General features: G+C 43.9%; 1 protein-coding gene across 1 annotated transcript in view; it reads left to right on the top strand.

Annotated features, from left to right (window-relative positions):
* EPB41L4A (erythrocyte membrane protein band 4.1 like 4A) overlaps positions 1–24,907 on the top strand; it is a 283,211-nt gene that overhangs the window by 233,384 nt on the left and 24,920 nt on the right. The window contains exons 16-17 of the mRNA XM_056139099.1: positions 2,474–2,521; positions 3,635–3,712. Coding sequence (XP_055995074.1) covers positions 2,474–2,521; positions 3,635–3,712 — 126 coding nt within the window. The remainder of the gene's footprint in view (positions 1–2,473; positions 2,522–3,634; positions 3,713–24,907) is intronic.

Raw genomic sequence — 24,907 nt, 5'->3', positions numbered from 1 at the left:
TACAGATTATTGAGGTTAAGACTGCTGTTCCTCAGACTCATGTTGTTAGTCAGGAAATGCCCTTCAGAGCACAGAGAGATGAATTCTGGTAAATTTTTATCCAGCAAATCAGATTGTGTGATTGTATTTGTGTGTGTTTGTTTGTTTGTTTGGGGGCTACACAAATGATCCCTGACTCTGCACTCTGGGATCATGTAATTCAGGAGATAGTGCAAGCACACACCGTACCCACTGTACTGCCTGGCTGTGTGTTTAATTTAAAGATAAAAGTTTATATCTAGAAATTTGGAATGCTTCTGTAAAAATGGATGGGCATTAAAATTAGTCCAAGAGAGGAATACCACGGAGTGGCCCCCAGAAGCAGTCCGGCGCTCCTCCGGTGCCTGCAGTGGAGCTCTGGGCACCCCAGCAGTGGCATTTTACCAGTGACTTTCAGAGTTCACAGAAAGCTCAGGCTGTGTCCAAGTGATCACTCAGGTTCTTCCTCTCACTCTGTGGCTTGGGAAGCAGACCCCTTCCCTCCCTGTGCCCTGACATGTACTTCCTTGCCCCTATTTGTTTCTCCTTCAGCAATTTCCCAGCCTTATTTGCAGTCCATTCAAACCAGGTCCAATTTTACCGCAATTCTTTGATGGGCAAGAAGAAAGGATCTTTTAAAAAAATTTCATCGATTCACTGTGATATATAGTTACAAGCTTTAATGTCTGAGTTACAATCACACAATGATCAAACACCCATCCCTCCACCAGTGCACATTCCACACCACCAATCTCCCCAGTATACCCCCACCTTTCCCACCCTCCCATTGCCTCTATGGCAGACAGTTTCCCCCATACACTCTCTCTACTTTGGGGCATTATGATTTGCAATGCAGATACTATGAGGTTATCATGTTTTGTCCTTTATCTACTTTCAGCACACATCTCCCATCCCGGACCAATTTAGGAAGAAAAGATATCTTACCATCCAACCATCATTTAGGAAGAAAGGATATCTTATCACTCTGATAGTAATGAGAAGGACCAGCTAGACATGGCCACTAGTGATTTGAAGATTTCACAGTTTTCTCACTCTCACAGTTTAGATGGAATCATGGGTTGGTTGGCATGAGTCCCCGTTCTGAGCGATCACTTGCTATGCTTCCCTGATCCTCACAGTAGTATTGTGTCATTCAGTCACTGAGCCTTTCCAGCAGAGAGGGTCAGTGCTGAGTTTTGATGCCCAAGTGTGAGTAGGAGAGATGGACAGAAGGTCAAGTCGGCCTGAGAGATCCTGGGAGAGGAGTGAGGCTGGGACCCTCAGGCCCCACATGTGAGCGCTCCCCAGAGGTAATGCCACTTTGCAGGAGAGCAGCCGTGGACACTGCTCATGCCGCCAGGAGCACAGCCATTCCCTTTCACTGCTGTCTGTAAATCCCACCCAAGCTGCTGTTCCCATGGGACCCCGGGGAAATCTAGGGAATGCCTTTCTTAAAGACTCCATGGGCGGTGCTGGGGGATCATGAAGTGACAGCTCATGGAGAGTCCTTATGCCTGACTGCCTTCTCCATGCCTTACTTGCCGGATTAGCAGACAAAGGCCCAGAGAGATGGCTGTGACACTCTGGGCCACAGGTGGGATCAGAAGACATACCTAAACCTCTGGTAAATGAAGCTGCACCTAAATAGAGCCTCTAAATAGGGTTTCCTGCCTCTTCCTCAGCAGGCGACAGCCCTTAGAACAGGCAATCCCACTGAGAATTGCATCAAGTTCGTGTGTGTGTGTGTGTGTGTGTGTGTGTGTGTGTGTGTAGAAGGAGTGACAGGTGAGAGAAACTACTAATGTATTAAGAATTTGTCACCAGGGCTGGATCAATAGCACAGCGGTTGTTTGCCTTGCATACGGCCAACTCGGGTTCAATTCCAGCATTCCATATGGTCCCCTGAGCACCACCAGGAGTAATTCCTGAGTGCATGAGCCAGGAGTAAACCCTGAGCATTGATGGGTGTGATCCAAAAAGAAAAAAAAATTGTCACCATATGACTATTATTAATTAATAGATTTTGCTACTTTTTCATGAACATTAGAGCAATATGTGAGCATTCCCCAAATAAAAGTTATGTATGTTGAGCAGATGGTTGCTTTGATTTTAATACATTTGAAAATGACTTTTTACTAAAATATGCCAGCATTTACATTTTTCCACCCCAAATGAATTACTGGAAATAGTTTGAACATTAAACTTCTGAATCCAGTCTTAATGGCTTTATATGGAAATAGGTTTTGGATCGGCTTCCTGTGAAATACAGAGAAGGGATTTGGGGCCCTTTCACTGGCACCATCACAGGAGAGATGATTTTAGTGCAGAAGGTTATCACTCCTGGTGGGGCTTGGGGGATGTGTAGTGACTGAAGTGAAATTGTTTGGGTGTACTTTTCTTGGCCAGTTGACAATTTCATATTTTTCTTAATCTCTTTATTTTTCATTTTCTATAGGAAAGCCCACAACAGTGGTGAAGACTTTGATCTAAAGCAAAGGAGGAGGTAATTTTTTTTAAGGCTCAGATGGAGCAGGGAAGGGCAAAAGGATTAGCAGATCTTCACTACTCAGAGTTGATAGGAGAAAAGGACATTTTTGTTTATTTTATGGTGGTTACTTTCAAAATATTGTAAATACCTTTTACTCTTTTGTTTGTTTTGTTTTTGAGCCACACCTGGCAATGCTCAGGACTTAGCTCCTGGCCCTGCACTCAGGAATCACTCCTGGCGGGGCTCAGGAATGCCAGGGTTCAAACCCATGTTGGCCACATGCAAGGCAAACACCCTGTGTGCTGTTGCTCAGGGACCCTAAAATGTTGTAAATATATTTTAACTTTCATGTATCAATTTCGCCTTCGGCTAGATTTCATTCTGTAGCATCTTTAGGAGTGGTTCTTTTTTTCTCCTTCTTGTGTGAAAACCCTTCTTGGTGGCCCTGCGCAACAAGGATAAATAGATCTTAGGTGACTCTCTGCCACAGGAAGTTCCTGAGCTGGTTTTGCTGGTCTCCAGCTGCATTCGGATGGTGGCTGAGGCTGGAATATACGAGGCCATTTTCCTCACATTTTGCATGGCGGCAGAATGACTGGTGCCACAACTTGTCTCTCTGTGCTCTCTCCACATGGCTCTCGTGTCTTTAGGTGGTGGCCGGTCAGAGTATTCCTTCTGCTTTGCTGAGTGGGTGTACTCAGTCATGTGACCAGTCCACATTTGTGAGGGGAGAGGAGAAGTAAATGCATACTCAGTTGGGAAAGGGTGAGGCCGGGTGGAATGTGACTGAACTGTGTATGCATTTATATCCCCTTCCCCCCACACTCTGTTCATTACAGCAGCGTTGAGCTGTGCATGGCAGAGTTCTGTTGGAAGTGTTTGCATTTATTAATTGTTTTTTTTTTTTTTGCTGAGGGCATAGTGACATTTGCCTTAATCTGCTTTCACATTTCTATACTTGTTCAGATATCTGGCAGAACTGGCAGGCAATGACTGGAAGAGTGATAATAGGCAGTTTAAGTTTGGATTAGTAGTTCAGCGGCAAGATTGAGTCTAAAAAAAACAATATGAACCTCCCTAAAATGTTTGTGCATAAGTTCTGTTCTGCTCTTCTCATTATGTTTCCAGGTCGCGCTCACGCTGTAATACAAGCAGTGGTAGTGAATCAGAAAATTCTAACCGAGAACACCGGAAGAAGAGAAATAGGTAACATCAGAACATCACAATTAACGGGAACTTTGAAACCAGGGCTGATGTTGGTTGTAGGAGCTGTGTGTTCATTATTTTTTAGCCTGATCTTCTGTTTCAGGAGGAAGCTGGCAGGTTTGAAGCACTGCATTATGAAATCTCAACTCTTTTGTCTTATGTCTACTGTAAGATAATTAAACAATTTGACACTGAGCTCCCTTCTTATTAATAAACCAAGATAGGCTACATTTAGGTGTGGTTTGTGATGGACTGATACAAGGATAGTCAGACACTTAGCTTCTTATAAATATGAGTTTCAGAAGAAAGCTTGGGCATGCAGGACTCCAGCATTCAGTGGCCGAGAAACGTTCCCCCTGGCAAGCCCACAGCAACAGTCGGATGGACGAATGGATGGACGGATGGACAAAGGACCAGGGGAATGAAGAAACAGGGCCTGGGTCCTAAGCTTGTTGGTAGTCAGTTTATTTCTCTCTCCTCCTCAGTGTAGTCTGATCTGTCCTCCTATGGCACAATCGTAGTCATAGTTTGTTTGTAGTCTTAGTCATCATAGTTCCATCATCCTAGTCTCCTCGTAGACCTCAAAGTCTAGTCCTTATCTTCATCATTGACCCCTCTCCCCTTACAGCATAGTTATATAGAAATGAAGGGTGGGGATGGGGGTACACATAGGTGGGGTTGAACATTGTCATAACAACAGAGGTAAAGCCCCTCCTTCAGGGGAAGTTCTAGGAAATTAACTCAAGGGCAAAACCTCATGAGGGTTCAGCACTCCAGATTACTAGGAGATCCCATCAAGGGCAGGATTCCATCCAGGGTGTGTTGCTTTCTCCTTTCCTCAGCTAGTAATCCATTTAAACAATCATAGTAAATTTACTTCTTATAATATTTCTAGTCATTTTGTATGAACACAGTAAGAGATATGTTAAGCTATAAGGTTGGCTTTTCCTGGGGACATCTGGCTATATATCCCAGACTACAGTCCTCAGGACTGGTTGGTCTTTTCTAACACCAGCAGGGTCCTTATTCAGTTACTTCTTTTTGGGTCATGACAGACTTTGTCCCTTGACCATGCTCTTACCTTATTATACTTATGGTGCCCAGCTTGTCCCCTTTCGATGCCAGGGTAGCTTGCTCTAGGCCCATCCAGTCTCTTTGTTGGAACCCTACTTTTGAGTGCTAGTAATTAAGGGAAATTTAATTATGTCAAGTAAATATGGATGTCCAGGAGTAAATATTATTTAGGAGTCAATTAACTCCCATGTTACAAATGCATAGCATGAACTGTCTTCCTGTGTCTATACAAAAAGGGCATTGCTAAATCATGCAAGTGACATAAAGGAAAGAGAAAGGCAATAAAGGATTATTAGTGCTTGAGGAATTGGGTGAGCCTCAGGGACACTGTTGTGGGAGTAGCTCAGTAAACCTAAGCTCCCTGTGGGAGGAGCAAGGACAACCCAATGTTATCCAACATCTCTCCCTTTTCTGTTTGCAAAACATAAAACACTGAAATTTCATCCCATCACTGAACCCAGAGCAGTTTTTATTAGAAAGTGCCCAATCATCATTCAATATCATGGTTGACAGCCTGCACTGTCCAGAGGTGGTGAGATTCATTTTGCCATGTCTTGAAAAATCATGCATCTTTATGAGGTTTGTCTTGATGAGGCTTGAAGAGCTGTTCCTGCAACAGCAGCAGTAGTGATCACAACAGTGAGTCTCTGGACAGGTTCAATTAGAAGTCTAACAAATTGTTGAGAATGGCGGAGCAGTCCTATAAAGGAGCTAGAGAACTTTCCCGACAGGTCCTCTGATGCTGATTCTTCCTGATTTCCTTGTGACCTGGAGTTTGGAAGTTTGAGGAGTCTCTGGCGGTTTGAGGTCCAAGTCAGGTGGATGAATTTGACTCCTGATGAGACATAATAGAACTCAAAGTTTTGTGGTGGGGGTTTTATCTGTTGGAACAAAAGCATAGCTCTTTCCTTGAATGAGGAGTATCCCTGCTACCCACTCTTTGTCAATTTTAACACAAATAGTAGAATTAATGGTGTCTTGAGCCTGTGTACCTTCCTGAAAATAGCTCTCAGCTACTGTATAGAGCTCTCTTCTTAAGGTAAATTTAAAAAGCTTAAAGAGAATAATGTCAAGGACAGGTAGTCAAGCAATTGGGCAGCATCACACAGATACCTCTCCTGGAAGTATCACTGTATCACTGTCATCCTGTTGTTCATCAAGTTCCTTGAGCAGGCACCAGTAATGTCCCCTTCGTCCTAGCCCTGAGATTTTAGAAAGTGCCACATTCGAGGCTCTTTCAGGGTCAGGGGAATGAAACCCATCATTGTTACTAGGTTTTGGCATATCAAATACGCCACGGGGAGTTTGCCAGACTCTGCTATGCAGGCAGGATGCTCTCAGTCGCCTGCCGGGTTCTCCAAGAGTAAGAACTAGATAATAAAAATGTCCAGCTGCACACTTTTGGGAGCTGGGTTTTATAGTCTCTGGGTCTTGGCCGTTGATGGGATAACACGGTGCCAGGGGCAGTTGGTGGGTGTAACTGTTTAGCTACTGGAAGATGGGGGATCTGGGTGGAGTAGGCCCACTCCCGATCTGAGCAAACTTGGAGATCTTAGCTCTGGGTCCCACATGCCTGGGCTTCTCTGCCGGTTCCTTCATGTGTGAGGCTCATCCGAACGTGTGGAGAGTGGTCTTAAGCATGGCTGTGGTTGGTTCCAGAGGTCTTCAGCTGCTGGGGCTCTGCTCGTGGCAGGGAGGGAAACTCAACCCACCCCTCTCCAAGGGGCCCTGGTGAGGACAGCCAGGTGCGGGGGCTGGAGACTCTACTCCTGGAAGTACCTTTCCAAATGCCATTACTATACGTTGCCTAACAGAAGTAGGAGATGTGGCTGCTTTATAGATTCCATGCTTTCAACCTCATGCATATGTTTGTATTTATGCCTGTATGCATAATAAGACAGATAAATACAGTTCAGATCTTAAAATCTTATTTTTTTAATGTAGGAATACTGTTATTTATTTAGCCATTGATTAAGCTGATTGAATTGGGCCTGAACTCCACATTACTTTATTTTTATTCAGAATGTTAATCGTATTTATTATTATTATTTTTAATCACTGTGAGATACAGTTACAAAGTTTTCCTGCTTAAGTTTCAGTCATACAATGATCGATCACCCAACCCTCTACCAGTGCAACATTTTCCACCACCAAGGTCCCCAATACCTCCCAACCTGCCTCTCCCCTTGCCTCTAGGGCAGACCATCTCCCCATACTCTCTTTTGTATTGCTTGTTATGAATAGCAAGAGCAGCTGTGTGCTCTAGGAACTCCAAAATTCCAGACAATTAGGGTCTGGAGAAATCTGCAGAGAGCAGCTCGATTTGGGGATTCCTTTGTGTGTCTCTGGATCATGGCCATTAAGGAGCTTAAGTAGCAGCAGTTTGTGGGTGTGAACCCCAGGGTCCCATGGGGATTGGAGGGGGTGGGAGGGGAAAGGGAGAGGGAAGCAGAATGGGGGATGGGGGAGGGCTGGAGGGGGGATGAGAGGGACCAGTCCATGCCCTATCACTTGAGGCCTGGAGTTTGCCATCACTGAACCCACATACCTACACTTCTCTTTGGGTTCTGGAAGTTTGCGGCTGCAGGGGTTTTTAGGGGGCAGGTAGAGAGATGATGCCTGACCCCATTTGAGGCACCCCGTTGCAGTCGGCCTGGCTTAAAGTCCAAAGGCATCTCTGCAGCAAGCTGCTCTATTCGAAGATTCTTTTGTCTCTGGGTCATGGCCCTTGTTTCCATCTTTTCCAGAGAAATAGACTATTAGCATATGCCCTGCAGGGTGCACCCACTCACCCACAGCACACTGCACTGCTGGTCCTAACTGTGGTTTTTGATCACTTTTGAGATTTATGGGTCTCTGAAATAAGGCCAATAAATGAACTTGTATAGCTGAGCCAGAGGTGATTTGTGGGTGTGACTCCTACATACATAAATTTTGTACATCATTTAATTTCTTGGTAAACTTGGCCCCAAGTTGTTGGGTCTGGTCAAAGACACAGCAGCAAGTTTGGGGTGTCAGGAAGCCTGAAGACACCAGCAGGCTGCTGATGCACTCGCCCCGCAGGTACAAGTTGACCTGCTGGCAGCACCAAACCCCAGAAAATCTTAATTTTTAAGAGCTTGTTTGACAATTAATCAGTATTAGGGATGACTTAATCCATAGGTTTCCATGCTTATTGACTTACTACCCACTTTGTAGGGAAAGGGAAAAAAATCACTGAGCGTCCTGCTGGAATCTACCTTATTCTGTTGAACAGAAAGTTTCCCCAAACTCCCCCAATTTCATCCTTGCCTATACAATTCCCCTGAATTCTAGCATCCCCAGTATTTAGGGAACACGGAATGCACTAATCAGTTTTCCTGACATATAAAATATTTCTCTGAAAACAAATACCCACATTGTGGTGGCCACTTTCTCCTGAAGCATTTCTCAGCTGTGGGTAATTTGGTTCTCCCCTTTGCTTCTCTGAAGACAAGCTACATGTTAAGGAATTCTGATTTTTTCTTTTTTTCCTTTGGGGTAAAGGTGGTCTAAGCTGTGCTCAGGAAGCCCGGGACCCCTCCCAGTGATTCTTTTTTGTTTGTTTTGTTTTGGGGTCACACCCAGCAGTGTTCAGGGGTCACTTCTGGCATGCTTGGGGAACCATTTGTGCTACTGGGAATCAAACCTGGGTTGGCCACATGCAGGCAGGTATCCTGGCTTTACTTTTCTATGTGCCTTTTTCTTGCCTGTAAAATGAAGAAGTTGGGTAAGATCACCTCCAGGGTCCTTTTTAACAACCCAGAGTCCTATTTACTAATGAGCTGGGCGCAGACTGATGACCCCATGCTGCCTGCCAGTCCGCACGGTAACAACTCAGGCAGTACTGGGAGACAGGTCTTTTCTAAGGAGAACTTTGCCAGGAAGCTTCCTCAAGGACTGAAGCACACTCATGGAGATGAGCTTGCAACAGTTTATTCCACCTTCTCAAGGGGATGATTTAAGCTTCTTCTGAAACAATCAGATTTGAGCCAGCTCTTCCTGGATTGTTGCACAAACAAAACAATGCCAAGGAAAACTCTCACTGCCCTCCGCCCCCAGCAGCCTTTTGTACCTATCGATCAAGTTGGTGTATTATCAGAAACATATTTCTTCTTTGCCTGGTATATCTGAGTTGTGCTCACAGAGAGTCTCAGTGCTCAGAAGGTGTTGATTTAAAAACAGTGCTCAGGTTGACATTTACTGTTAAAAATGAAGCACTATTGGAGCTGGATAGCATGATGGGTTGGGTTTTCCCTTGCACAGAGCTCACCCAGGGTCCATCCTTGACATCCAGGTTGCCTCTGAGCACTACCAGGAGTGACCCCTGATCATCGCCAAATGCGACCCCCAAACAAAACAACAACAAAATGCACTATTAAAAGGTTGTCTACAAATCCTTAAATAGTTTATTACTAAGCTTAATTCCACTTAGTTTCCTGTAGATGTTTTGCTCTTCAAAAGTTTCTCACCTGACCAATAGTTTTTAAGATTGAGTTTCTTTGCATTGAATTTTTCAGTATACTTTAGAATGATGATAGCTCTGAGTGTAGAAAGATGAGTGAACTCTTTAAGACTGATATTGAGGAATCAATTTTTTTTCATTTTTAAAATTAAACTTTAAAAATAGCATTTTATTTTATTTTATTTATTTTTTTATTAGTGGAACACCATGAGGTACAGTTATAGACTTACAAACTTTCATGCTTGGATTTCAGTTATACAATGATCGAATACCCATCCCTTCACTGGTGTCCATTCTTCACCAGAAATGATCCCAGTAGCCCTCCCCCGCCACACACACACTCCCCCAACCTCACCTTTCCTCTGTGGCAGGGCATTCCCTTTTGCTTCTCTTTCCTTTAGGGTGTTGCAGTTTTGCAATAGAGGTATTGAGTGGCCATCGTGTTTGGTCTATAGTCTACTTTCAGCACGCATCTCACATCCTGAGCAAGTCCTCCAAACACCGTTTACTTGGTGTTCCCTTCTCTATCTGAGCTGTCTTTCCCCCCAGCATGCGCTGCCAGCTTCCAAGCCATGGAGCAGACCTCCTGGTACTTATCTCAACTATTCTTGGGTGTTCGACTCCTATTCTGTTACTTTATATTCCTCAGATGAATGCAGTCTTTCTATGTCTGTCCCTCTCTTTCTGGCTCATTTCACTTAGCATGATACTTTCCATGTAGAACCACTTGTATGTAAATTTCATTACTTCATCTTTTTAACAGCTGCATAGTATTCCATTGTGTAGATGTACCAAGTTTCTTTAACCAGTCATCTGTTCTCGGGCACTCAGGTTTTTTTTTTTTCCCAAATTTTGGCTATTGTGAACATACAAGTTAAGATGAACTTGTATGCAATGAACATACAAGTTGTCATTTCAACGGTAATTTTTTGCCTCTCTGTGATATATTTCCAGAAGTGGTATTGATGGGTCAATTTCTAATTTTTCAGTTATACAATGATCAAGTACCCATCCCTCCACCAGGGCCCATTCTCCGCCACCACGGGTCCCAGCATCCCTCCCACCCCCCATCCCACCCTGCCTCTGTGGCAAGGCATTCCCCCTTGTTCTCTCTCTCTTCTTTTGGGTCCTGTGTTTTACAAGAGAGGCATTGAGTGGCAATCATGTTTGGTCTATAGTCTACTTTCAGCATGCTTCTCCCACCCTGGGAGGATCCTCACAACACCCTTTATTTGGTGCTCTCTTCTCTATCTGAGTTTCCTTTTCCCCTAGCACGTGTGGCTGACCTCCAAGTCATGGAGCAAAATTTCTGGTACTAATCTCAGCCATTCCTGGGTGTTAGTCTCCCATATTGTTGCTTTATGTTCCCCAGATAAATGCAATCTTTCTGTGTCTATCCCACTCTTTCTGACTCATTTTGCTTAACATGACCATTGTTGTTTTGATCTGCATGGAGGAATCACTTTTGAAACAGCCAGTCAAAAGCTTTCTGGCATATTCATTGAGAACAATAGCTGCCTGGAGGTATCAGAGCTTGTGTCTGGAGGAGAGACCCAGGGCCCAGCAGGAGGCTGGAGGAGATGTTTCTCTCACTCACTGCCTGCCCCTGAAGTCAGGGTGCAGCTCTTGCAGTAGCTGGGGGTGTCGGGGATGTCTTAACCACCCCCATCCAAGTGCCTGTGTCAGCCCATTGGGCTATGCTGCCACTAACCCCCGCCGTTCATTATTAGCCTTCAAAGTTTTGCAGGATATGCTCATTTCAAGCCTAGGTTGCGTAGGTCATAGGTGGTCCCCTGTATCTCCTGTCACTGATCTCAGTCGGTTGTGCAGCCATCACCATGCTGTGCTCCCTACAGCCTGCATGTGCAGAAGACACCTCTGGCGAGGCTTAAGCTCTTCTACTCCTCTGAGCTCATAATCTCTGCAGACCTTGTGAGCCGGCCTGCTCTGCACAGCTTTCCTTGTGCTCTAGTGAAGGATTCCAGTTGCCTGGATCTTGGGCCTGTGACACCCACTTCCTCTGTGTCAGATCCTAATTCAGCCCTGGCACATCACCTCTTCCTCAGCTGGGGCTGCACCTGACACTGACTTGCAGTTTCTTTGGAGGAACTGCTTGGACAGATTTGTCATTCAAACCTGAGGTGAAGTCCTGGAGGCCTGTGCAGTCAGGTTTTCTTCCTGCAGAGTGGAGGTTCTTTTACGTAGCATACTTTGCTTCAATGTGTGCGTTTTTCTTCTTGTTTCATTGTTTTAAAATTTTAGTTGAGGTAGCATAACCTATGATTTAGGCATGCATCCTTAGAGACCAGTGTGTATGATGTGTTTTAGGCTTGCATCAGTACAGACCAGTGTGTGTGATGTGTGTTTGAGGCAAGTATTTGTAAAGACCAGTGTCTGTCTAAAGTACATGATTTGCCACAGTTCTGTGTCTACCGTCCCACTGACTAATTCATCTCACCACCCTTTCTCATTCTTTCTAGTAGCCAATAATTGATCTTGTAGTCCAAGTGTTTATTTAGTTATTTCTTTTAGTTAATTCATTTGTTTTCTCTATCTACCACATATGAGTGAAATCATACAGCATTTGTCTTTCTCCTCCTTATTTCACTGAGCATAGCACCTCTCCATCTTTGTTGCTGTAAGTGGCAAGATTTCATCTCTTGATAAGTGGGTAGTATTCCATCATGCATGTAGATGGCATCTTCTTTCATCGTCAGTGGGAGTTCTGATTTTGACGATTGTAATAATACTTGAATAAACAGGGGTGGGTACATAACTTCTAATTAGTGCTTTTGTATTGTTATGATAAAGACCTAGAAGTGGAATAACTGGTGGGTTTTCCATTTTCTGTGGAATCTCCAGGATGCTTCCCACAGCGGCTCTATCATCTTACATTGCCATCCAGAGTGTTTGGAGATTCCCTTCTCTCCACATGTTTTCCAGCACTAGCTGTTCTTGTCTTTTGGTTAATATTTTTTCTCGCATGTGACAAATATCACATTAGTATTTTTATTTGTATTTCCTTTTTTAACTTCATTTAAACACCATGGTTTACAGAGTTGCTCATGATACAGTTGTTACAGCCTTTTGATGTTTCAAAACCCACCCCACCCCCAGAGTGACCTTCCCTCCACTATTGTCCCTTTTTCCCAAACACCCTCTCAGCCTGCTGTCTTAGAGCGCGTGCAATGATTTATTTTAGATTGCTTGTTATAAAAAATGGCTAATAGAATTATCACAAATATTTCAGTCAAAGAAAATTTCTGAAAGTTATTAATCTTCACCACAGGATTGTTCTTTCCCTGTCTGAGGATTTACTAAGCTGTTTTTTGCTAGTTGAGCCTTCATTATTATTGTTTTTGTTTGTTGAGTTTAGTTGGCTTCTATGTTACTTTCCCATGTAATTTGGTGTGCTCCTGCTAGAATTTCAGTATTGTGGAATTAGGAGGTGTCTCATGGCCACATGCAGTCCAGAAACTTTAGGATCTATTGAGCTGGGCTGAGCCTGCAGAGATTCTCAGTGAAGCCATGGAATGGGCCGTAGGTTGCTGACATGTAGACCCTATCCCAAGCAATGGGATGTGTGTGAGACTCTAAGGCTGCTGGGTGAGGCAGAGTAGGAATGAGGCCCATCCTCAAAATGCCCGGTATTTTCAGTCACAGGACCAGGATGTCCTTGAATTTCAGCTGCTTGCTTGAATCTTCTCAGAGATTTAGATCCTGAGTCTGAAAAGCAGGACTGGTGGATGAGTCCACGTGGCAGTGGCTGTGGGAGGTAGTTCTGGCTGGCTCATTTTTTTTCTTTTCTTTAACATGAGGAAGATTTACCCATTAGGTTTGAGACCTCTATAGAATTTTTTTTCACACAATCTCTCTTTTTTTAAAAAAAATGTTTTGTGATTTACAATGTTGAGTTTCACACAAAAACATTCCAATATTTCACACACACACACACACACACACACACACACACACACACACACACATCCATACCAACGGTTTTTTTCCTTTTTCTTTCTGTTTGTGGACCAAACAAGGCAGCTTATTTCTACATTACATAGTTGGATCACAGACCTGGTATATGCAATGTTGTCTCTCTCATCCTCCTGCTTATTTTCTGGTTTTTTAATAGATCTTAGGGGTTCCAGAAACCATGAAATTATATGTAAAATTCTGTTTCCAGTTATAGGGTTCCTGGAGATAGGGTCTACAATTTTTATCAGAGGGCACGCTGTGATATTGACCTCCAAAAAGTTATGAAGGGTTTAGTTTAATGTCAATCTTGAAGGATAGATTCACATTAGAAAAATTGGTATTGCTAGTGAAAATACCAAGAGTGGGGAAAAAGTCAATTTTTCCCACTTTTGTGGGTTCTTGAGAATTATATGAGAGATTTGTAGACAAATTTCAGATACTCAAGAAGTTGGATGTTATTATCAATTCCAGTAAAGGCTCCAGGCTCCCTGGCATGACGTTTCTCATCTGTGCATCTCTGTCTGGTCTGGATTGCCATGGCCCACTCACCTCCAGTGTCCATTGGCCTGGTCACATCCCTATTCTATCGTCTGTCCACTGTTTGCTGTCCTAATCTGAAAACTTGCCACAGGGCCCCTCTCAGCTATACCCCAGCAGTTTTCTGCCATCTCAGCCTTCCCTGTCCCATCTGCAGGGTGAGACTCCTGTGCTCAGCACCTTCACTGTCCAGGGCAAGAGGCCTGGCCTGGTTCTGTTGCCGGGTCTGTTCATGAGTTTTTCCTGGCTTGGGCTTTCTTTTCTCTGCTGTTACTTCCCATCCTAGTCATCCCAGCATCTGTTCTTGATCCCTTTCCGGGGGGCTGAGGTGAAAATGATCAGATCTGATTAACCTGAGATGAGCTGGTTTATCTGGCACCGCACACCTCCTCCCCCACTCTATCAGTGTTTCAGTTCGCTGAGGACTAAAAGCTAAAATGCTTAAATGAAGTGAATATCTTTGTGAATGTTATGTTACATTAGTTTCCGCTTGTTGGGATTCTGAATCTTATATCTGTGACTGGAAGGGTCTGTCAGCAGCTTGTTAAAGGTTGGAGCCCATCACTGCTGTATTCCACCTGGAGGTTCTGTTGAGGGAGCACCCAGGAAGTGACTTAGCAGACGAAAACTATTCACAGACCTTTTTTCCCCAAATATCTTGTGCCAATATACCACCCTGCACATACAGGCTCAGAGAAACCAGTCTGCAGAGTATCCTTTATGCTCTTGATGAAAGTCAGGTCCCTTTTGAGCGCGTGCTGGGGAGCATCCAGACTGCCTGGCCATTAGCGTGGGTCTGGCACTGGGCTTTTGTGGTTTTGAGTGTAGATCTGGGGCTGAGTGCTGTGAGAAGTAGTCACAAGTATTGAGGACATGGTATTTTTGAACGAGCATAAAAATGGAAGTCTTGTGAAGGCTAAGAGAGAGAAAAGAGAGATGCTCAGGTTAAGAGCAGGATGAGAGTAATCAGCAAGGGCCCAAAGACCTTTCTCTAATTTTTTGTTGGCTTGTTTTTAGACCACACCCGGTGGTGCTCAGGGTTACTCCTGGCTCTGCATTCAGGAATCACTCCTGGCCTGGTTACGTGCTCCAGTCTCCATGTCCATCTGTGTGCATGTTCGTGTTCCATGTGTGCATGTGTGTGCATGTGCAGGGCTGCCGCAGGAACCCCGCCCTGCATGCAGAGCTCATTGTTAAGAGCTGGCTGCTCTCTAATCAGCTTCTCCAGCCCTGCCTACTGAGGGAAGGTGGTCAAGAGCCTGAGATAATGGATGTGCTTTGACAAATAGACCTTGATTAATAGATTAATGAGAGCCTTGACTGCTCACTCTTACCCACAGTCCCAGCTGTACCTCTGCCTTCAGACAAAAAGGAAGTCAGTGCTTTTTTTTTTTTTTTTTGGGATCACGATCATGATCACGATCATCCTGTTGTTCGTCGATTGCCTCGGGCAGGCACCAGTCCTAGCCCTAAGATTCTAAGAAGTGCCACATTCAAGGCTCTTTCAGGGTTAGGAGAATGAGACCCATCATTGTTACTGGTATTTGGCATATTGGGTACGCCAATGGAGTTTGCCAGACTCTGCCGTGTGGGCAGGTTACATTCGGTAGCCTGCCAGGTTATCCAGTTGTTTACTTTGGACAACCTGGCTTTTTTTTTAATTTTTAAAAAATTTTTAAAATTTTATAGTCGAAGTGACATCTGCAATTGTTTATTCATTGCAGCACTCTTTACAATAGCCAGAATCTGGAAAAAACCTGAGTGCCCCAGAACAGCTGACTGGTGAAAGAAACTTTGGTACATTTACACAATGTAGTACTATGTAGCTGTTAAAAAAGATGAAGTCATGAACTTTACACACGAGTGGTACTACATGGAAAGTATCATGTTAAGCAAAATGAGTCAGAAAGAGCAGGATAGACACATAAAGATTGCATTCATCTGGGGGAACATAAAGCAACAAAATGGGAGACTAACACCCAAGAGTGGCTGAGAGTAGTACCAGGAATTTTGCTCCATGGCTTGGAGGTCAGCCACACATGCTAGGGGAAAAGGAAGCTCAGATAGAGAAGAGAGCACCAAATAAAGGGTGTTGTGAGGATCCTCCCAGAGTGGGAGAAGCATGCTGAAAGTAGACTATAGACCAAACATGATTGCCACTCAGTGCCTGTCTTGCAAAACACAGGACCCAAAAGAAGAGAGAGAGAACAAGGGGGAATGCCCTGCCACAGAGGCAGAGCGGGATGGGGGGGGTGTGGGGGTTGGGAGGGATGCTGGGACCCGTGGTGGTGGAGGATGGGCACTGGTGGAGGGATGGGTACTTGATCATTGTATAATTGAAACCCAAGCACAAAAATTTGTAAGTCTATAACTGTACCTCATGGTGTTTCACTAATAAAAATTTTTTTTTAATTTTATTGAATCACCATGAGAAAGTTACAAGCTTTCATGTTTGGGTTACAATCACACAATGATCAAACACCCATCCCTCCACCAGTGCACATTACCCACCACCAGTCTCCCCAGTATACTCCCCTCCCCACTCCCCCCACCTCCACGGCAGACAATATTCCCCATACTTCTCTACTTTTGGGCATTATGGTTTGCAATACAGACACTGAGAGGTCATCATGTTTGGTCCATTATCTACTTTTGCCACACATCTCCCATCCCGACTGATTCCTCCAGCCATCATTTTCTTAGTGATTCCTTCTCTATTCCATCTGCCTTCTTCCCTCCGCTCATGAGGCAGGCTTTCAGCTATGGGGCAATTCTCCTGGCCCTTGTATCTACTATCCTTGAATGTCAACCTCATGTTATGTTATTCTATACTCCACAAATGAGTGCAGTCCTTCTATGTCTGTCCCTCTCTTTCTGACTCCTTTTACTTAGCATGATACTCTCCATGTCTATCCACTTATAAGCAAATTTCATGACTTCATCTCTCCTAACAGCTGCATAGTATTTCATTGTGTAGAAGTACCAAAGTTTCTTTAACCAGTCATCTGTTCTAGGGCACTTGGTTTGTTTCCAGATTTTGGCTATTGTGAACAGTGCTGCAATGAACATACAGATACAGACATCATTTCTACTGTGCTTTTCTGCATCCTCAGGATATATTCCCAGAAGTGGTATTGTGGGGTCATATGGAAGTTCAATTTCTAGCTTTTGAAGCACTGTCCATATTGTTTTTCAGAAAGACTGGACCAGTTGGCATTCCCACCAACAGTGGAAGAGTGTTCCTTTTTCCCCTCATCCATGCCAGCACTGGTTGCTTTTGTTTTTTTGAATGTGTGCCAATCTCTGTGGTGTGAGATGATATCTCATTGTTGTTTAGATTTGCATCTCCCAGATGGCTAGCGATGTGGAGCATTTTTTTATGTGCGTTTTGGCCATTTGTATTTTTTTTTTTTGAGGAAACTTCTGTTCATTTCTTCTCCCCCTTTTTTGATGGGGTTGGGCTTTTTTTTTCTTGTACAATTCTACTAGTGTCTTATATATCATGGATATTAATTCCTTATCAGATGGGTATTGGGTAAATATTCTTTCCCATTCTCTGGGCTCTTTATGTATTTTGGTCACTGTTTCCTTTGAAGTGCAGAAGCTTTAGTTTGATGTAGTCCCAGTTGTTTATGTTTGCTTCTACTTGCATGGCCAGTGCTGTTTCATTCTTAAAGATGCTTTTAGCTTCAATATCATAGAGGGTTCTGCTTAGATTTTCCTCTGTGTACCTTATGGATTCATGTCTGATATTGAGGTTTTTAATCCACTTTGATCTGACTTTTGTGCCTGGCATTAGACAGAGGTCAGAGTTCATATTTTTGCAGGTAGCTGTCCAGTTTTCCCAGCACCACTTGTTGAAGAGGCTTTCCTTGTTCCACTTCACATTTCTTGCTTCTTTGTCAAAGATTAAGTGGCCATATATTTGGGGGTCTGTGATAGAATATGCAACTCTGTTCCATTGGTCTGCAGCTCTGTTTCTAGCCCAATACCATGCTGTTTTAATTACTACTGGTTTGTAATGCAGTTTGAAATTGGGGAAGGTGATGCCACCCATCTTCTTTTTCCCAAGGATTGCTTTACCTATTCATGGGGGTTTATTGTCCCATATGAATTTCAGGAGTGTTTTGTCTATTCTTTGAAAAATGTCACAGATATTCTGATTGGGACCACATTAAATTTGTATAGTGCTTTGGGCAGTATTGCCATTTTGATAATGTTAATCCTCTCTATCCATGAGCAGGGGATGTGTCTCCATTTCCTGGTGTCCTCTTTTATTTCTTTAAGAAGTGTTCAATTTTCCTTGTGTAGGTGAAATATTACCAAAATTTGGCAGAAAGATGGGGCTAAACCCTATAACAATTATCTCTCTCAACACCAACGGGCTAAACACACCAATTAAAAGACACAGAGTGGCAGGATGGATCAGAAAATTGAACCCAACATTCTGCTGCTTGCGAGAAACACATTTGAACAGTCAGAGCAAATACAGACTCAGAGTCAAAGGCTGTAAAACAATTCTACAAGCAAACAACCCCAATAAAAAGTCTGGGGTGGCTATTCTGGTATCAGACCACATTGATTTCAGACTGAAGAAGGTCACAAGAGACAGTGAAGGTCATTTCTTATTGATCAAGAGAACTGTACAGCAGGAATAACTTACACTCCTAAATATATATGCAACTAATGAGGGACCAGCAAAGTACTTAAAGCAACTTCTCATAGACTTGAAGGAAGACATTGATAGCAACACAATACTAGTGGGAGACTTCAACACTGCTTTATCACCTCTTGATAGATCAACCAGACTCAAGCTTAGCAAGGATATACTTTATCTGAAAGAAGAAATGGAAGAAAGGGTCTTAGTAGATATATACAGGACACTCCATCCTCAAAAAGCTGAATTCTTCTCAAGTGTACATGGGACATTCTCCAAGGTAGACCACATGCTGAGCCACAAAACATACCTTTATAAAATTAAGAAGATAGAGATTGTATCAACGATCTTCTCAGACCATTATGCACTGAAAATAGAAATAAATCACACACACAAACAGAAAATCAAATCAAACACCTAGAAATTAAAGAGCTCACTATTGAACAATGAGTGACTTAGAGAGGAAATCAAAGAATTCCTGGAAACAAATGAAAATGAGGACATGAGTTACCAAAACTTATGGGACACAGCAAAAGCTGTGTTAAGAGGAAAGTTTATAGCTCTACAAGCATTCCTCAGGAAGGAAGAGCAAGCCCACATAAATAACCTAACCTCACAGCTCAAGAGCTTGGAGAAGGTCCAACAAAAGGAGTTCAACCCTGGCAGAAGGAAGGAAATAGCAAAACTCGGAGCAGAAATAAATGAAATGGAAATCCAAAAAACAATACGAAAGATCAATGAAAGGAAGTCAGTGCTTCTAAAGTGAACCTGTCCTGCCACATGTGTTGTTAGAGTCTTTCCCAGGCCTTTAGATGTCCTTTTGAATCTGTATCTGAATAATTTAATAAGATAGAGGGGAAAAACAGTTGAGAGTAGAGTGAATAAATTGGGAGAAAGGAGATTTTGATGGATTTTTTAATGATGCATAGCTAAGACATCTAATGTTATAATCCATGTTACACCAATAACATAATAACTGGCACTGTAGCACTGTCCTCCCATTGTTCATTGATTTGCTCTAGCAGGCATCAGTAACATCTCCATTGTGAGACTGATGTTACTGTTTTTGGCATATCGAATACCTCACAGGTAGGGCGTTTGCGTTGCACGTGGCCAACCTGGGTTTGATTCCTCTGTCCCTCTCGGAGAGGCTGGCAAGCTACCCGTGATGTATTTGATATAATAACTAAAAAGATAATAATTTAAAATGCTTCTATAAGGTTTTGTTTTATTTTTATTTATTTATTTTTCTGAAAGATGAAACTGTATTCTCTGGCCCTGTGGCTTAGAGTGCTGCCTCTGTGGAGGATAAGTTCAGATCACTACTGGGCAAGATTTCAGGGTTGTTAGAGACTTACAAAAAGGGATCAGGGGCCTAAAAAGTTGCTATTGAGATTTAGGTGCATGGAGCTGACCCAGGTTCACATGGAGCTGACCCAGTTTCCAGCACTGCATGGTTTCCGAGGCTTCATCCCTCTGGCTCTGGGGTCCCTGGGACCCCTGACATTGTTGGCCCTGAACAGCACTACATCTGGGAACCTCTTATGGAACCACTGGCCCCTCAGCACTCTGAACACTGTTCAGGAGCCCCTCACCCCAAAAAGGAAAGGATCGGGACATAACCTAGTGTTAGAGCACTATTCTTGCCCTGGGTTCTTTTCACGGCATCACCAGAAAAGAGAGCAGAAGAGAGACAGAGATAGAATATCATTGTCTTTGTATCCCATGAAAAATATGGCTTTGGTGATAGCAGATTTAAATAAATGGGCAATTATTTTCTGTGACTCCAAACTAGGTCACATTTCTTTGCAAGTGTCTCAAGCACAGGCTACAAACCAAGTATAAATTGTGGGTGGTTGGGATGAGGCAAGAGACAGTTCGTATAAAACGTGTAACAGACTGTCTCCAGCAGGCCACAGATGCAGAGGTTTCCGATTTCCACTTTAAAAGGACTGATCATGATTTAGACATTTGATATAAATGATTTAGGGCTGCCAGAGAATAATCAAACTTGACAGGGGTAACCGTGGAAGACTGAGCTGTAGCAGCTGAGGATGCTGTCAGATGACTGGGCAAGGCAAAGCAGGTTAAAAACCAGGCAAACTAATTTGAAATGGAAATTGCACCAAAAGTGGCTCATTTTAGTAGGGAGCACATCAGAATAAGTGGAAAAGACAGCGGCACCTTTAAGAGCAAATAGGGATAATTTATGGACAATAGAAGAAGGTGGGAAAAGCAAATGAATTTTTTGCTTCTGGTCTTCTGGGGGCATGTTGACAGAAGCCTGGAACCAACATAGATTTCCCTAGGGAAGAAAAACTACCGGGGAAAAAATGAAGATTGGTTTATAGCTGGTGATCCAAAAGTGAGTGTAGTTAATGAGAAATCAAAGTTCACGAGCAGCTGGGTTCTGCGGATTTAATATTAGCAGTGCAGAGACCACAAGAAGCAATTGTCTAGGAAGTTAGGCTGTTGCCAGAGTAGAGATTTGCTCTGATGTGTCTTGAAAAATAAACACAAGAATACCAGAGCTTTAAGGCTAGAGCACAGCTTTGTAATAATTGGGTAGATGAAGAATCCGAGACCTTCCCTAAAGAATTTGAGTGCTTTGGTGAGGGCAGGATGCTGAGGCATAGATATTGCTTGTATCACCTTTAAGCTTTATCATACATTTGTTCTATAATATTTCTCAGGTTCAGCATTTAAACATGAGCTTTATCGCCTTGAATTGAGTGCAGGTTTAAAGGAAGACCCAATTAGGAGCAGAAGAGCCTAAGGAAAGACAGAGGACAAAGAACTCCTGGGGATTTGTAAAATTTATTAGGTGATGTGAAGTTTCACAGAAAAGGCAGAACTGTAATTGGGAAGAAGAAACTAGGAATAGTCATTATCTTTATTAATGTCATCAAACAGCTATATGGCATTTTATCTTCAAAACCTTTTGCCAACTTTAGGTGTCAAATGCAATTAAAATGTAAATTACATGATAATCTGGAAAAGTAGATTGTGGAATTTGATTACACATGGAGGAGATATATTGGGGTTCTCCCATTCTGAACCGTTGTCAACGTTTGCTGTGTTCTGAAGCAGCCCTTTCCCTTATACATTAAGAGACAAGATTCTTCTTATGTTGGCTTCAAATGCCAACAATTAGCTCTTTATACTCAGATGACAAAATACACAAAGTATGGTAAATATAAAATGATTGCATTAGTTTTTAAAGATACATACGACAAATTAATATTTATCATTTTCTTTTCTTTCCCCCTCTCTGCCTTGATACTCATCATATTCAAATTAGATTTCAGATTAAATTTTATTAAATACAACATTTGAAAATGTGCAGAAGTCCCCTATATGAATACTCTTCCCCACCACTACTTCCCCCATGCCAGAGATTTTCATGATTGTCCTGTAAGACATTTTGACTATTTATTTTTTTTATGGCAAAATTAATTTTATTTAAAAATAATTCATACAAGTACCATTGCTAAAGCCACTTTACAGGTAAGATTCTAAAAATTAGAAGCTATTTTTTCTTTTTTCTAAAATTTATTTATTTATTTATTGAACCACTGTGGGAAAAGTTACAAAGCTTTCAGGTTTAGGTCTCAGTCATGCAAATATCAAACACATTTCCCTTTACCAATATTTATTTTTTACCACGAAGAACCCCAATAAAACCCCACCCTCCATCCCTCCCAATGCCTGCGAGGCAGATGAATTCTAGTTAACACTCTATCTGCTTTGATTAGATTCATTGTTTCAATAAAAGATGCACCACTATTATTTAGAGTTTACCACCCTCCCCATCAGACATGCTGAAAAAGCATTGTGAAATTATTTGCTTTCTACAGCTGGGTTCAAGAATTAAATGTTGGTTTTAGATTTCCGCTATTTTACGTATTAACCCTGGAAGTATTTCTACTGAAAGTCAGATAATTAAGAGATTGGTTTCTGTGCTCTTAAGTCGTGGCCGTGCTGGAGAGCCACTCGTGGGGGGCAACTGGTGACCTCGGTAGGGTGTGAAGGACGGACCGGAACGCCCCCCTTTCCATGAGGTTTTAGTCGCCCCCAGACCCCCGGCTCATACCTGCTGTCCACAAGGCTCCCATGCGGCCACCATCTTTCTTTCTAGAGAGGAGAGGGCGAATGGGGCAACACCCTTTCCCCTCCAGGCAGACATGATGATCTGGATTAACGCATAGTCCGTTCACTTTTCTGTTCCAAGCTTAACTCTGATTTTCAGGGAGAAATGTTGGGTGATTTACTTCCCATTGATCACTTTGTATATACGGAGATGTCCTAGTTCCCACATACTCGAGCTATGCTTGTAGAGGCTTCTGGTCACCGGGGTTCCATCTGGGGGAGGCAGGATGCAGCACCTACCCCATCTGGGACTTCCCGGTGATCTCGGCTCTTTTTGGAACCTGGTTTCTTCTCCGGGAGCTGTGGAGCCAGCCCTCCACGTGGCCCTTCTCTGCGGCTGTGTGCTGTAAAGATGGCCCTGGGGGGCGGGCCGTGGCATGACTTCTGGAATCAGAGGTTACCTGGGAGCCGGGATGGTCCTGGCAGTTTGGAGGAAAAGTCCTAGTTCCCACATACTCGAGCTATGCTTGTAGAGGCTTCTGGTCACCGGGGTTCCATCTGGGGGAGGCGCATTTTGACTATTTAAAAAGGCACTCTGCTGTTACAGTGTTTAAAATATTCTTAATGTAAACACATATATTGCAACTAAGCTGTTATTTGCCTGGAGAACTACTGCAGCAGCAGGTAGGGCACTTGCCCCATAAGTGTTCTAACCTGGGTTTGATCCCGGCACCCTGTGCTCCCCGGAGCACTGCTGGGAGTGATCCCTGAACACAAAGCCAGGAGTAAGTCCTGAGCATTGCCAGTTATACCCAAAAAGAAAAAAAAAAAAGGGAAGGAAGGAAAATCTTATGTCTTTCCCGTATGTCAGGGTCAGTGATATACAACCCTCGTATGAAGCATCACTTCATAGAGATGCCCACATTCAGTGTGCACAGAAGGTGACGCAGATGTCTTGGGACTGCGTGTTGCAGTGCTCTTGCGTCTAGAACTAGGACTGGCCCTTTCTACTTTGCACCTGTGTTTTCTAGGCTAGTTTAGTGAGGGAAGAAATGACACTTTAATTCTTGTAATGAGGCACCATTAACTAGAGGCCTTTTGTGAAGGTGTAATTTCAGACTTCATTAGACAAGGCCGGTGGGCGGCCAAGCCTTCCATTTTTAATGCACCATGCTAGAATATTCGTGAGTGTCACAGTACAGGCATCTGTCTTCTGAGCATATGGGACAGGAGGCTATTAGCTAACTGGACTGAGCTGCCCCCACCGTAGTCTGGAAATGCTACAGATAATTCTTTATAACTGTTTTGAGGGCGGTTGGTGGTAGGGTGGGGTGACCCACATACAGAGATACTCAGATCTTACTCCTGCCTCTACACTCAGGAATTACTCCTGCCAGAGCTTGGGAACCAAACGCAGTGCTGGGAGTCCTGTCTGAGCACTGCCAGGGTGAACCCCAAGCTGGGAGCCCTGTCTGAGCACTGCCAGGGCAAACCCCGAACTGGGAGCCCTGTCTGAGCACTGCAGGGCAAGCCCCGAGCTGGGAGCGCTGTCTGAGCACTGCCAGGGTGAGCTCCAAGCTGGGAGCCCTGTCTGAGCACTGCCAGGGTGAACCCTGAGCTGGGAGCCCTGTCTGAGCACTGCCAGGGCGAACCCCCAGCCGGGAGCCCTGTCTGAACACTGCTAGGGTGAGCCCTTAGCTGGGAGCCCTGTCTGAGCACTACAGTGCAAGCCCTGAGCTGGGAGCCCTTGTCTGAGCACTGCCAGGGTGTGCCCCGAGCTGGGAGCCCTGTCTGAGCACTGCTAGGGTGAGCCCTGAGCTGGGAATCCTGTCTGAGCCAGGTATGGCCCCAAAATCCAAAGAAAGGAGGGGACAATCCATGAGAACATTTCAAAGTTTAATATTTTATTACAACTCTAGTACACTAAATTTTTGGGGGGGTCACACCCATCAATGCTCAGGGATTGCTCCTGACTCTGCACTCAGGAATTACCCCTGGCAGTGCCTGGGGAACCATATGGGATGCCGGGGATCAAACCCGAGTCGGCCGCGTGTAAGGCAAGCGCCCTCCCTGCTGTACTTTCCCTGGCTCAGAAGTCTCTTCCTTTTGGTTGTTGGTGGGAGAGAGAGGGGCAGTGCTTCCAGGTGGTCCTCTGGGCCCAGCCTGCTCTGACCCAGCCACCTAGAACCCAGAGCCACGCGCGTGCAGTCATTCGGAGAGGGGCATGCTTGCCCGGCACTGATCTCAGAGCCTGGCCACGGACAGCACATGCTCCTGCCCTCCGAGACTTCCTGAGCCCACTCCTCTCTGTAGACAAATTGCCATCCAGTTTAAGTGTGTTTCCATTGCCAAGATTTGAAAATAATCTAGGGAGTGGAGC

Source organism: Sorex fumeus, unplaced genomic scaffold (genome assembly GCF_029834395.1).
Source record: "Sorex fumeus unplaced genomic scaffold, SorFum_2.1 ptg000131l, whole genome shotgun sequence".
NCBI classification, from domain to species: domain Eukaryota; kingdom Metazoa; phylum Chordata; class Mammalia; order Eulipotyphla; family Soricidae; genus Sorex; species Sorex fumeus.
This window is presented reverse-complemented; position numbering and strand designations above follow the sequence as displayed.